Source organism: Melanerpes formicivorus, unplaced genomic scaffold, assembly GCF_026170545.1.
Source record: "Melanerpes formicivorus ecotype bairdi unplaced genomic scaffold, bMelFor1.0.p_v2 SCAF_135, whole genome shotgun sequence".
NCBI classification, from domain to species: Eukaryota; Metazoa; Chordata; class Aves; order Piciformes; family Picidae; genus Melanerpes; species Melanerpes formicivorus.
Window position 1 is genome coordinate 404,821 of NW_027142487.1, and position 13,302 is coordinate 418,122.

The following is a 13,302-nucleotide window of genomic DNA, read 5'->3' on the forward strand; positions in this document are numbered from 1 at the left end:
TGCACCCAAAGCAGTAGGGCCAGAGGTTGCTCAGGGAGGTGGCTGAGGCCCTGTGCCTGGAGATATTCAGGATCAGGTTCGATTTATCCCTGAGCAGCCTGCTCTGGCTGGAGGAGTCCCTGCTGCCTGCCCGGGGGGTTGGTAAAGATGCCCTTGGAGGGTCCCTTCCCACCCGACTCAGTCTGTGTCTCTGTGACTGTGAGGTGTCTCTGCCCCCACCCAGTTCCGGCACAAGGTGAGGTTCGAGGGCATGGAGCCGCTGCCCTCCCGCGACTCCAGCGACTCCAAATCCTTCCGGGGCCCCACGCCCAGCGCCGCCTCCGACAGCTCCAGGGCCTCCACCTCCTCCAGCCAGCTGGACGGACTCAGCCTGGTGCTGAGCACCCGCGACAGCCTGGAAGTGGACGCTGACATCCAGCGCCTGCTGTCGCTCTTCGAGCTGCTGCTGGCTCAGTTCGATCGAGTCGCCAGGGTGTCGGAGGACGTCTGCCGCATCGAGCGCCGGCTGCAGGGCTGCAGCTGCCGCCGCAGCTGCCCCAGCCTGCCCCAGGGCACTCCCGGCAGCTACAGCGTGGAGCAGGGACCCTCCCCGGAGGCCTTCTCCGACACGGACCCGCGGGATACGCCGGGCAGCCAGGGCTCCGTGCCCAGCCGGCTCCTCCGAGCCCGCAGGGGCCTCAGCGTGGCAGCCTCGGTGCTGCCCCCACACAAACCCTACCCTGCTGCGGCTCCTGCGGTGAAGAAGAAACGTCCTGGGCGGGCCAAGAACAGGGTACACCCCACCGGCAAGTAAGGGGCAGGGCGCCGGACGTGGTGGGGAGCAATGCCCTCAGAGGGCAGAGAAGGGGTTTGCAGAGGGTGGGCTGTGCCCACTGCCGTGCAGACCTGGAGCTCAGGAGCTGCTGCTCTGCAAGCTCCTGCCGTGCTGGCTGGACCTGTTGGGGGCGTGCGGTGGGGCTGCTGCCCGTGCCGAGGCTGGCACCACCACCACCCTCCACAAAGCAGCTTGTGCCCGTGAGATGTGCTGACCTCACTGCTGGGGCTGCCCAGCGCCTGGGGTTGGGTGGGGAAGGCTGAGCCTTTTCTCCAGGGAAGGCTGCACAAGGTGTGGTGGTCAGCAGAAGGTCCCCTTGGGACCGAGGCAGTATTATGGACGTTGTGTTTGGTTGTCTTTGGTTCCTGTTCCTGGCTCCCTGTGCACCACAAGGACACTTTACTGGGGGCTGCTGGCACAGGGTCACTGCTACCGAGCTTCCCTCCCTTCCCTGCTGGCTGTGCCAGGTGGGAGCGGGCAGAGGAGAACCTCAAAGTCTTGGAAGGGTTGGACTGAGTCTCTGGAGTGGTGTTGCCCAGTCCCCCTGTGGAGGAAAAGCTGCAGGTTTCAGGATGGTATTTACCCATAGGTGGGGTTTAAGCATAACTATATAAACCTAGCTCTAGCTAAGCGCTCTCTGCAGCCAGCTCAGCTCACTTCCAGTATTGGCTACTTCTACCCTCCAGAAATGGGGACTCTGCTCTCTATTTAAAGAACTCTCAATATTTAAACCCCAAGAGGGGACATTGAGGGTCCTCTGTGCCCACCTCAGGGCTAGGCTCAGAGAGGGGGACCCTGAGCAGCAGCTCAGCCCAGCCTGAGGGCCCTCTGTGCCCACCTTGGGCTGGCAGGAAGCAAGTGTGGGGTTACCAAGGTGCTGGCTTCACTGTGGTCCCCACCCTGGCCCCCTTGCCCGCCTGTGGTGGTCCATGGGGCACTGCTGCCTGCTTGGCTTTTCTAATCCAAGGAATGTATTGAGCTAAATCTCTGGATTTTTGGTTTACTTGTTGGTTTGTACTGCCCAGCACTTTAAATAAGGCTTTCCTCATCTACCCATGACACAAGCGAGCTGCCACCCAGGAGAAGACAGCACAAACCCAGTAGTGTTTGCTTGTTTGTTTGTTTGCTGAAATCATGACTGAAATGAGCTCCTGCTGGTGAAGCCAACACAGCCCCTCCCCTCCCCCCCCTCCCCAGCATGCCCCTTCCCGAGCAGAAGCACAAAGGCCTTGGGGAGGGCAGCTGCAGCCCCAGCAGAGATTTGGTCAGGGATTGGCACAGGCTGCCCAGGGAGGTGGTGGAATCCCCATCCCTGTAAGTGTTCCAGAACTCTGTGGCCGTGGCACTGGGGGACGTGGTTTAGTGGCCATGGTGGTGTTGGGCTGGGGGTTGGACTGGGTGATCACAGAATGGACCTCTGGAGATCATCCAGGGCAACCTCCCTGCCAAGGCCAGGGTCACCTGGAGGTCACACAAGAACACAGCCAGGTAGGCATTGGCAGTCACCAGAGATGGAGACGCCAGCACCTCTCTGGGCATCCTGCTCCAGTGCTCTGCACCCTCAAAGCACTTCCTCCTCATGGTTAGAAGGAAATTCCTGTGCTCAAGGTTATGCCTCTCGTCTTGGAGATCCCTTCCAACCCAGAGAGTTCTATGGTTTCGTGGCCATGGTGGTGTTGGGTTGGACTTGAGGATCTTAGAGACCTTTTCCAGCCCATATGATTCTATAGTTTCAGGGCCAGGGTGCTCTTAGGTTAAAGATTGGACGCCATGATCTGAGAAGTCTCCAACCAAAACCCTTCTCTGATTCTATTTATTGAGGTGTCCATCCCCTTCCCCCCACTCCTGTTACCCCAAAGCCCCCTGAGGACTGGCTGTGTGCTGAGCTACAGCTGGGCTGGGGGGTGCTGAGCAGCATCCCAAGCCCCTTCCCCAGGCCCTGGGCTGCGTTGGCTTCGCCACCCATTTCCCCTTGTGTCTAATGTCAGTAATTTATATGGGGTTGGGGTTTGGGTTTTTTTGTCCAAATGTGTATATTTTTATATCTTTGCTATATTTTCATAGCATCAGGACCATGTTTGAAGTGTCTGTAGATAGGAGACAGAACACTATTGTCAGAGTTATTTAAAGGATGTATGAAGTGCTGCTGCTGCTGCTTCTCCTCCTCTTCTCCTCCTGGTCTTGTCCCATCTGTGCAGTGTGAGGTGTCTGTGTGGACGTGGTGTGTGTGCTCTCCTCCCAGCCCAGGGCTGGCTGGGCTGCCTTGAGGGTTCTACTGGGGTCCATTAGGAGCCCCAAAGTGAAGCAGAGCCTGCTCTATGCTTTGGGAAGGTGATAGAGTGGGAGGGAGCCTCACTGCAAGTGGGAAGCAGTGCCAGGGCTTGCCTGGAGGTGTTTGCCCATACCCATGGCAGGGGAGGCACTTGGTTGCTAATCACATCACCTCTGGAGCCTCCTCCTTCTTCAGCTCCTGGCACTTCAGCCAGGTACAAGAGGAACAGCCCCAAGGTGCCCCAGGGGAGGTTTAGGTTGGACATGGAGAACAATTCGTTCCCCAAAAGGATTGCCAGGCCTGGCCCAGGCTGCCCAGGGCAGTGGGGAGTGCTCATCCCTGGAGGGGACCTCAGGCCATGGTTCAGTGGTGCCCTGGCAGTGCTGGGGCAAGGGTTGGACTCCATGACCTTAAAGGTCTCTTCCAACCAAACCTATTCTACTGTTCCATACTGTAAAAGATTTCATCCCAGCTGCCCCTCTGCTTCCTGGGCTCCAGGCACCTCCCCATGTCCCTCTGGATGGCTGAAGGACACAGGGGTGCTCCTTGTGATGGCTCTGGTGAAAGTTACCTTTGAACTGAGAGAAGGACAGATGCTGTGCAAGGTTGCAGCAGGGTGTGGGTAGAAGTGAGCTGTAGGGAGAGGGTGTTGGTCACTGTGCAGGTTGCTGAAAGAGCAGATTGCAAAGGAGAGAGAGAAACATCCCAGCAGTAAGTAGGAAGCTTCCTCAGTGAGAAGCAAGGGCAGGTAGAAGAGCAGAGGATGAAGAGGGGCCTGCAGTTCAGTAACAGTTCTTGGAGATGAAGGATTCCAGGTGCCTGGAGCAGACAGAACCAGCAGTGAGGTCAGGGATGTGAGCACAAGCCCTGGATGAAGCTCAGGAACACTTCTGACCTTCAAGGCCAAGTTTCTGGCCAAGAGAGATGAACAAGGAGTTACTCAGGGGCAGGTGCTGCTGGCTGGGCCACCAGCCCTTGGTCTCTCTGGGTTCTTACCTGCGAGATCTCCTCAGCACAACTGCACCAGAACAGCCACTCCAATTCCACCCTGGCTGCACCCCAGCAGTGCCTTCCAGCCACCCCTGAGGGTTGTGTGGGAACTTCCAGTGAGTCAAGTCCAACCAAACAGGTCTTGGACACCTCCTGAGTCTTCCAAGAGCCAGAGAGGTTCAGGCCAGTTCTCAGCTGACGTTTGCTCAGTGGAAGAGGCTGTTGGCAGGGGTGAAGTGCAGGAGGGTGGGACAAGGGGAGAAGGTAGGGGTGAGGCTGCTCAGAAGCCTTTGATAAGCTAACAGGAAGAACCAGGATGGTCCCCAGGAGAGGTCAGGGTTTGTGTTCCCAAGTGCCTGTTGCTCTGTGTGTGTGAGACTCTGTGTGACTGAGGTGCAGAAACAGGAGCAGACAACTGCCCTACTTCTTCCCTTCTCCTGAAGTATGGGGAGCAGCTCTGAACCCCACAGTTGTTCCTTCAAGACACTCAACACCTCCCTCAGGGCCCACAGGCAGGATGGGCACCACTGCCAGCTTCCATAGTTCTCATCACAGTGTGGACTTGGACAAGCTGTGGCCACTGCTCCCTGGGCTCCTGCTCTGCCCCAGCTCAGCGACCACCTGCACGCTGCACCTGCTGCAGCCAGAGGTCCTTGGCCTGGGGTTACCCCCACAGTCCACTCCGACTTGCAGCCCCTAGCAATCCATACTCCTGGAGGTCTATTTCTGTGTTTGTAGGCATAAGAGATGGTTCTTATTTATTGGCTCACAAAGATGCAACCAGCATGGAGCTGCTGCAGCCACCCCCTCCTCGGCCCTCAGCTTGAGGGGGAGCTGGAGGGGACTTTGCTAAGTGCTTTGGTTTGTAAGAGAGGAGAAGGTTGTGGCCAACACTCCAACTGTCACTGCCTGGTCAGCTTCACTGCACACAGAAATAGCTTTGTAACTGTGGGGATGTTTCTGAGGTACTTGACAAGGTCAAATAAAAGATGACTGCTGACACCGGGCTCTGGAGCTTCTGTTGTGCTCACTCCATCCCAGCGAGAGCTCAGCGAGGCAGGGACAGCACAGAGGGAGGCAGGGACAGCTTCCCCTCCCCCTCAGTCTTCTCTTGTGCTCAGGGGCTGGCACAGGCTGCCCAGGGAGGTGCTGGAGTCCCCAGCACTGGAGGTGTTCAGATGGTGGCCATGCAGGTGGGGGAAGAACTTCCATGCTCATGAAGCAGCAGGATGTGTCCCAGGCCAGCAGGAAGCCACCAACCATACCAATGTTTTATTTCCTTTACAGTTAGAAACACCCAGAACACAACAAACACCTCGAGGTCCCCAGGCTCCCTGCACAAGCCAGTGCCATCCCTTTGATCCTTCACCCTGCCCTGTGCAGAGGACACTGGGCACCCTCTCCAGGGCCAGGCTGTGGCTGCTGTGTCCCCACAGTGCTGCTCTCCCCCGTGACAGACAAAGCAGCAGATGAAGGCTCCCAGTATCCTCCCTGGGCTCTCCAGGGTGGTAGTGTAGTGTCTGATGAGCTTACCTGAAAGTGGGCTCTGTGATCCTGCTCCACCTGCACACTCATGCACTGGAAGGACATTTCCTGCTTGCTCCAAGGGGCCAGCAGGAGACACTGTCCCTGTGCTTTAGTGCAGCAGGCAAAAGCTTCCATGGCCCAAAGCCATGGCAGAGGTCTCTCCAAATGGGATGTCCCCAGTTGCTACAGCCCTGGGAGATGCCAGGTCTGGCCTCTGGCTGAATCCCTGCAGTCAGGGATCAGGGTGGGCAGCCCAGAATCCACGGCCCAGCTCCACCATAGGCCATCCACCTCCCATCTGTGTGCCAGCTCTGGCAGTGAAATCCTTCCTGCTGCATGGGCTGAGGGTTGCCCTGCATCTGTCAGAATGGAGAGGAACCCTTGGGAGGTGAAGCAGAACCCAGATGAGCTCCCACCACAGCTGGTAGCAGAACCAGTCTGAGCCCCTGAAGAGTTGAAGTGCCGAGAGGCCAGGAGGGGAGCTGGAGTCCCAGGGTGCTTAGAAATAGCAGCTGGATTTTCAGCCCTTCATTTTTCATTCCCAATAAAACCATCCAGATGCCCACAGTTCCTGCACCATCCAACTCCACTATGAGCTGCAGAAGATGAGACTCTGTCTGCCTCCACCAGGTGCTGGTGTGGAAGGAGTCCAAAGAAAGGTTCTGCACCCACCGGAGATGGAAGCCTTGAAAGAGCTGAACCCAAAGCCAAGCAGGAGAGCTGGAGCTGGTTCTCCCTTGGAGCATCTGCTGGGCTTCCTCAGCAGGCAGCTGGAGTGAGTGCAGCACCGGAACCTCCAGCTACAGTCCCATGCCAAGCACCTACAGACCCTGCTCCCCCACCTCCCTGCAGCCTCAGGGAGGCCCAGCACAGCGCCCCCCAGCTGCTGGGGGCTACACGAACTCGGTGAAGTCGTCCACCGAGGAGATCAGCCTCTTGCGCTGCCCGGTCTCGTAGGTGGCAGGAGGGTCCTGAGGGAGCTGGGAAGGGGGCTTGCTGGGAGCAGAGGGATGCACCTGCAGGGGAAGGCCAGGAGTCTGGTACTGGGTTTCTTCACGTAGCTGAAAGTCAAACAAGAACAGATGAGCTCTCACACTCTGCACTCTCCATCAGGGCAGGGCAGGACAGGCTCTTCAGGACAGCTTTGTTCTACCGCCCCTAGCATGGGATTGTGGGGGGCAAGACCCTGGCCCAGGTTGTCCAGAGAGCTGGGAGCTGCCCCATCCCTGGAACCATCCCAGGTCAGGTTGTCTGGGGCTGTGAGCAGCCTGCTCTAGCTGCAGATGTCCCTGCTGACTGCAGGGCGTTGGACTGGATGAGCTTTAAAGGTCCCTTCCCACCCAATGTATTCTGTGATTCTATTCCAGTCTGTGGTGCCAACTAGGTGCAGCTCTGGGTGCAGCTATTTGGTTCTCCAAACCCCTTTGCCAGCAGGGAAGCTGCCTAGACCTGCCTCACTCCACTGCTCATTCCCACAACAGCTGCACTCTGCCTTTCACACACATCTTGTAACTAGCACCAGCCTTGGCAGAGTCAGAGATGGTTGGACTTGAGGATCTCGAGGGGAGATTGAGACTGGATGTTAGGAAGAAATTCTTTCCAGGGAGAGTGGGAAGACACTGGCACAGGTTGCCCAGGGAGGCTGTGGCTGCCTCCTCCCTGGAGGTGTTCAAGGCCAGGCTAGATGAGGCCTCGAGCAGCCTGGGCTGGTGGGAGGTGTCCCTGCCCCTGGCAGGGGGCTGGAGCTGGATGGTCTTTAAGGTCCCTTCCAACCCAAACCATTCTATGAATCTTCAAAGTTTTCTCCAACCAAAATGCCTCTGCTCCTTTTGCCTCATGGTCTGGTCTGTAGCAGGACTCTGAGGCAGGGCCCAGTGCCCCACAGCACAGCAGAGCCCTGGACTCACCCTGTGCCTCAGCCTCTTGATGTGCCGCAGCCTGGCGATCCACTTGGAGGGGTAGGTGTCCGTGGGGTTTGAGCGGCTGTGGTGCACCTGGGAAGCCATCTGGTGTGGGGAGAGCAGGGAGGGGACACCTGAGCATCACCATGGCCACAACCTTCATTAGAAGGCTCCAGTCGAGTTTTACAGCAGCTGGAGCGCAGCCCCAGGTCCTAACTGTCCCTGAAGCAGACAACCTGCTGCAGCGAGCCCCCTGGCCTGCAGCAGGAGCCCAGCTAGGGCCGGGAGGTCTGAGGGCGCCCAGGGCACTCACGTTGGCGTGCAGGGCCATCTGACGGGCTACAAAGGGCAGGTTCTTGTCAGAGATGATCTTGGCCACGCTGGTGTCCACCAGGCCCTCCATGTCTGTGTTTGAAAGCAAGAAGACCTTTCCTGGGAGGCAGTTCAGGACAAGGCAAGGGCTGCCAGGAACTAAAGCAGCAAAATAACCTGGAGGCCACAGAAGCTCAGAAGTTCTCCTCGAGCTCTACAGCTTCAACTGCAGCAGAACCTGCACATAGCACAACTGGCTCTCAAATCCTGGCTGCTCTGTGAAGGTCTGAGGTGACCCTGCTGGGCTTCTCACCACATGAAGCAGTGTGAGCAAACACTACCTCAGAAGTGCTCCTTTGGTAAGATCCAAGCAAATGCCCCTGCAGAAGGCACCAGCACTGCTGAGCTCACAAGGAGCCAAGACTTGCTTCCAGGTCCTGCAGAGGCCAAAGGTACAGGGACCTCCACCCCAGATCTCCTCCAGTATTCCCAAGCAATTGCTAAAGGGACTTGCTCTACTCTGCTGGAAGATAGAAGAGGCAGCAATGTGCTCTTGTAGCCAAGAAGGCCAAGGGGTGCATGAAAAGGAGCACAGGCAGCGGCTAGAGGGAGGTTTTCCTCCCCTCTACTCTGCTCTAGGGAGGCCACAGCTGGAGTCCTGGGTCCAGTTCTGGGCTCCCCAGTTCAGTACAGACAGGGAACTGCTGCAAGGAGTCCATCAGAGGCTACAAAGCTGCTGAGGGGCCTGGAGCAGCTCCGTGAGGAGCAAAGGCTGAGAGCCCTGGGGCTGAGAGCCTGCAGCAGAGCAGCCCCAGAGGGGAGCTGAGCAATGCTCAGCAAGAGCTAAAGGCTGGGAGGCAAGAGACTGGGGCCAGGCTCTGCTCAGTGGTGCCCAGGGACAGAACAAGGGGCAGGGGGCACAAACTGGAACCCAGGAGATTCCACCTGAGCAGGAGGAGAAAGTTGTTTGTTGTGAGGCTGCTGGGGGCCTGGAGCAGGCTGCCCAGAGAGGCTGTGGAGTCTCCTCTGGAGAGCTTCCAAACGCTTCTCTTGGGCATGAACAGGTCATACCCAGTCATATGTAGCAGCAAACTATTTTCAGAGAGTTTCTCCTGCAAGCTTTGACTTTTGAGACACAGAAGCCCTGCAGGTGAAGGCAGCTGTGGAATCTGCCAGCAGAGGAAAGGCCAAGAGCAAAGGCCGGAGGGTTCCTACCTTTGCGGCACTGCAGCGTCACCAGGTTGCAGTCGTAGTCCAGCGGTGTGATGATGACATGCACAAAGTTGAACTGCCCCTGAGGAGAAAACAATCGGGGGGGGGGAGGGAATAATCATGTCCCTGGCAGCCAGAGTGAGCCCTGTCAATGCCACCCATAGGTGACCCCAGCAAGGCCAACAACCCCCAGGACATCCATGCTGTCTGCTGACAGAACAGACGAGAAGAAGGTTCTGCAGGCAGCCACCAGCCTCTTTTGGAAGCCACCCCCAAGTCAAACCTTGTACCTTTATGGTGCCCAGTTTAAAGTCTTCCCCAGAGTCGTTGTAAATGATAGAAACAAAGTCATTGCCAAGGTGTCTCTTCTTGTCACAGCGATACTTGTCCAGGTCCTTCGTGGGCATCAGGGTGGCGATGTGGAAAATGGCTGCAGGGGAGGCAGGGGAGGCCTCAAGGCTGGGCTGCAAGCAGTGCTGCAAGCAGCAGCGTGCCACAGAGTAGCACCAACAGCACCAGAATGGAAAACAAAAGCTCTGCTCTCCCAACACAGGGGCCAGAAGGAGCAGGGCAGGGATTGTGTCCCTCTGTCCAGCGCTGGCAAGGCCACACCTTGAGTCCTGGGGTCAGTTTTGGGCCCCCACCCCAAGAATGACTTTGAGGAGCTGGAGCAGATCCAGAGAAGGGCAATGAAGCTGGGGAAGGGTCTGGAGAACAGGGCTGGGGAGGAGCAGCTGGGGGAGCTGGGGGTGTTCAGCCTGGGGGAAAGGAGGCTGAGGGAGACCTCACTGCTCTCTGCAGCTCCCTGGGAGGAGGCTGGAGCCGGGGGGGAGCTTGGTCTCTTCTCCCTAGTATTAGGTGACAGAAGGAGAGGAAATGGCCTGGAACTGTGCCAGGGGAAGGTCAGGTTGGAGATTAGGAATAATTTCTCTCCTGCAAGAGTGGTCAAGCCCTGGAGCAGTGTGCCCAGGGAGCTGGTGGAGTCTCCATAGTGGGAGACATTCCAATCATGTCTGGATGTGTTCCTGTGTGACCTTCTCTGGGTGACCCTGCCTTGGCATGGGGGTTGAACTAGAGGGTCTCCAGAGGCCCCTCCCAACCCCTGCCATTCTGTGACTCTGTGACAGAGAAACAGAGCCCCAGCCCTAGAAAGGAAAGGCTCAGATGAGAAGAGACCATCCCTCCCCGACCTGGAGCCTCCTTACCTTGCATGATGTCATCGTGCCAGCAGTAGGTGAACTGCCCATCCTCCCCACACACATCCAGGCCCCCGAGGTAGATCTTGTCTGGCTGGCAGTCCTTGAGCTCGATGAGCTTCCCCAGGCCGGTCAGGAACTCGGTGTAGCGGTAGGAGCCGTGCTCGTTGGACAGGATGGCGATCTCGTTGTTGCTCTGGGGAAGGGGCAGTGCTAGAGCACTCCAGCAGCACCAGCTGCTGCCTTAGTGCCCTCCTAGAAGGCCTGCATCAAGGCACTGATTTTAGTACAAATAAGGAAAGAAAGGGACACCACAGGAGAGGGAAAAACTGTTCAGCCTGGAGAAGGCCCCAGGAGACCACCTGGTGACCTTTCAGTGCTAAAAGGAGATGAGAAGAAAGCTGGGGACAGACTTCTGAGCAGGGTCTGTGGTGACAGGACAAGGGGGGATGGTTTGAACTGAAAGAGGGAGATTTAGACTGGAGAGAAGGAAGAGAATTGTTACACTGAGGATGGTGAGAGCCTGGCCCAGGCTGCCCAGAGAGGTGGAAGCTGCCCCATCCCTGGCACCATCCCAGCTCAGGTTGTTTGGGGCACTGAGCAGCCTGCTCTGGTTGGGGATGTCCCTGCTGGCTGCAGGGGGTTGGACTGGATGACCTTAAAGGTCCTTTCCAAGTCAAAGCAGGCTGTGACTCCATGAGATCTCAGAGCTGGAGCAGTGGTGCCCATGGAGGGCTGAGCTCACCTGGCCCTCCCCAACGTAGAGCACAGCGATCTTGTGTGTGTCATAGGAGGGGATCTGGTCCAGCAGCTGCACTGACCTCTCGAATGTCTGCAAACAAAGCATGGCCCACAGCTTCACAGCCCCACCTGCACAACCCCACTGCCCTCCCTGCAAGGGCAGCACGGTGACAGCACAGGGCCCTGACCCTCCCTGCTGTCTGCCTGGGGGAGTCTGCCCTACTCTGCTTGGCAAGGGCACAGAGCACCATCGGCGCGAGGTCCAGAGCAGTGCTCCGTGGCACCCATCCCCACACTGCCCTGTTCTGTGCCCCAGGTGAGCTTCACCTGGCAGACTCCAGGGGTTAGATGCAGCTGCCACAACAAATAAAGCTCCAGGCATGAATCTCTCTTGCTCTGAAGACCATTTCTAGCATCAGCCATCACTCAGGCTTCCCACCCCCTGATCACCCAAACCTAAAGGGAGGGAAGCGATCAGGAGCTCTGTGGGGCTCCGTCCTCAGGAGCCTCATTCCAGCACTACTTCTCCAGCAAGTTTATCACCAATTTTCCACACAACCACAGAAAGCTTCTTGGCCACTCCAAGTGTCTCTCCCAGTGACATCCTGCCACGGTCACCTACTGCTCAGTTTTCATCCTGAACTCCTCCCAGGAGCTAAAACCCAAAGCTCCACAGATCACCCTGGGAGCCTGGCACAGCACCAGCCAACTCACCCAGCACCTCCAACTCAATCCAAGTGGGAGGCAGCAGGATGGGGGCTTTAAATCACACCATCTGAGCTGGACATTCACCTCCCCAGAGATGAACTCCAAGAATTTAAAAAGGAAAGCCCAAACCAGCTGTGCCTACCTCGTTGGGCAGCAGAAGGGGCTTGTTGTTCTCATCACCAAAGAATGGGGAGTGGTACAACTGCAGAAACACAAAGCTGAAGGAGATAGGAGGGGAAGGGTCCTGTTACCATAAAAATGTATCCAGTTTGGATCTGCTGGATGTAAGATGCATTAGGTACAGGAAAAAAGAGAGGCAGTTAAAAGGCTACCAGAGAGTTACTCATCCTCTAGAGACACTTCAGAGGATGGTTTGTAATAGAGCCCTGCCAGGCAGGCAATGCTGGTGTCAGACAGCAGCAGCTGCACTAAGCCCCTGCTCCAAAGGCAGGCTGGAGGAGGAGTGGGACTTGACTCCTGCCTCACAACCATGGAGGTCCTCCCAGGCAAGCAGAGAAGTGATTTTACATCTCTCTGCATTTTACCTGCCCCTGAGAAGATGAACACTGTCTCATCATGGAATTTTGGGCAACTACCAACTATTCTAAACTCTGCTGGCAGTGCAAGAGCAGCAATTCATCCTGTTGGCAGCCAGACTAACTCTGGGTGACCTGCATTCCAGCCACACACATTGGGACTCTAAGCTGGGAGCGACTCTGACATGAGCAAACTCTTCATCTATTTCCTTCCCCACTCCTAAACCACCAGAGTGCTTTGGTGGCTCTGGGTTGAAGGTGTCTTCATTAGCTGCTGCCAAGCAGGTCATTCATCTCCAGGCTCTGAGTCAGGCACTGATTTCTGGATCCCACCACACCAGCAGAGCAGCAGCTCCAGCAGCCATGGCTGCAGCAGCTCTGAGCTCATCATTTCTAGCTTCAGCAAAGCCCCAGCACCCACCTGGGGTTTATTCCAGGTACTTTCTCAGCGTTGGAAGCTGCAGTTCTGCTCCTGAGGGCATCTCTCTCGATCCTCTTGCCCCTCCTGGATGGGGCTGAGTCGGAGATGGTGTATCCTCGGGGCCGGTGCCCGCAGGGGGAGCGAGGCGAGGTGGCAGGGCCGGTGCCGTCCAGCCCCCCCGGCCCAGCCCCTCTGGTGTCTTCTCCCTGGCCCAGCCAACTGCCCAGCCCTTCCCCTTCCAGGTTCCCTGACTGGGACTTGCACTTCACTTCTGTGCTCAGCCTCCTCGTTACTTCTCTGCCGTTGGCATCCCGGAGGACCTCCTGCAGAGTCTGCAGCTCGGGGGAGGAGCTGGACTTGCTGAGGGGCTGGGCCGGCTGGAAGGAGAGCTCCTCCAGCGTCCGCCCCTCCTCCGACGGCAGCACTCTGCCGATGGGAATGCCACCCTCCACCAGCTCTTCAGACTTCAGAGACTTTTCATCTTGGCTGGAGGTGGAGGAGGACTTAAAAGTGGAAGAAACAATGATGAGAAGTTTTCCTGGCAGGGAAAATAAAAGCTGACAACAGTAATGCTTGAGGCACCCCTGAAGGTCCAGTGAGAGGTGAGCAGAAAGGTCCCACTGGAGGGCAAGGACCCTGCACTACATGGGCCTGTACTGGTGCTGCTCTGCC

The 13,302-nt window shown here is 57.2% G+C and overlaps 2 protein-coding genes across 6 annotated transcripts in view; one reads left to right on the forward strand and one right to left on the reverse strand.

Annotated features, from left to right (window-relative positions):
* The window catches only part of LOC137456745 (polycystin-1-like), a 90,831-nt gene extending 86,587 nt beyond the window's left edge, over positions 1–4,244 (forward strand). For all 3 annotated transcript variants that reach the window (XM_068168340.1, XM_068168339.1, XM_068168341.1), the window contains exon 46: positions 224–4,244. In XM_068168340.1, the coding sequence (XP_068024441.1) occupies positions 224–793 (570 nt within the window). In that variant the 3' untranslated portion in view covers positions 794–4,244. The remainder of the gene's footprint in view (positions 1–223) is intronic.
* A 99-nt stretch (positions 4,245–4,343) lies between these two features.
* The window catches only part of LOC137456747 (tuberin-like), a 41,647-nt gene continuing 32,688 nt past the window's right edge, over positions 4,344–13,302 (reverse strand). For all 3 annotated transcript variants that reach the window (XM_068168343.1, XM_068168344.1, XM_068168342.1), the window contains 9 exons: positions 12,631–13,133; positions 11,816–11,891; positions 10,970–11,056; positions 10,234–10,420; positions 9,319–9,458; positions 9,032–9,110; positions 7,818–7,909; positions 7,511–7,609; positions 4,344–6,664 (listed from right to left, as the gene is read on the reverse strand). In XM_068168343.1, coding sequence (XP_068024444.1) covers positions 6,497–6,664; positions 7,511–7,609; positions 7,818–7,909; positions 9,032–9,110; positions 9,319–9,458; positions 10,234–10,420; positions 10,970–11,056; positions 11,816–11,891; positions 12,631–13,133 — 1,431 coding nt within the window. In that variant the 3' untranslated portion in view covers positions 4,344–6,496. The remainder of the gene's footprint in view (positions 6,665–7,510; positions 7,610–7,817; positions 7,910–9,031; positions 9,111–9,318; positions 9,459–10,233; positions 10,421–10,969; positions 11,057–11,815; positions 11,892–12,630; positions 13,134–13,302) is intronic.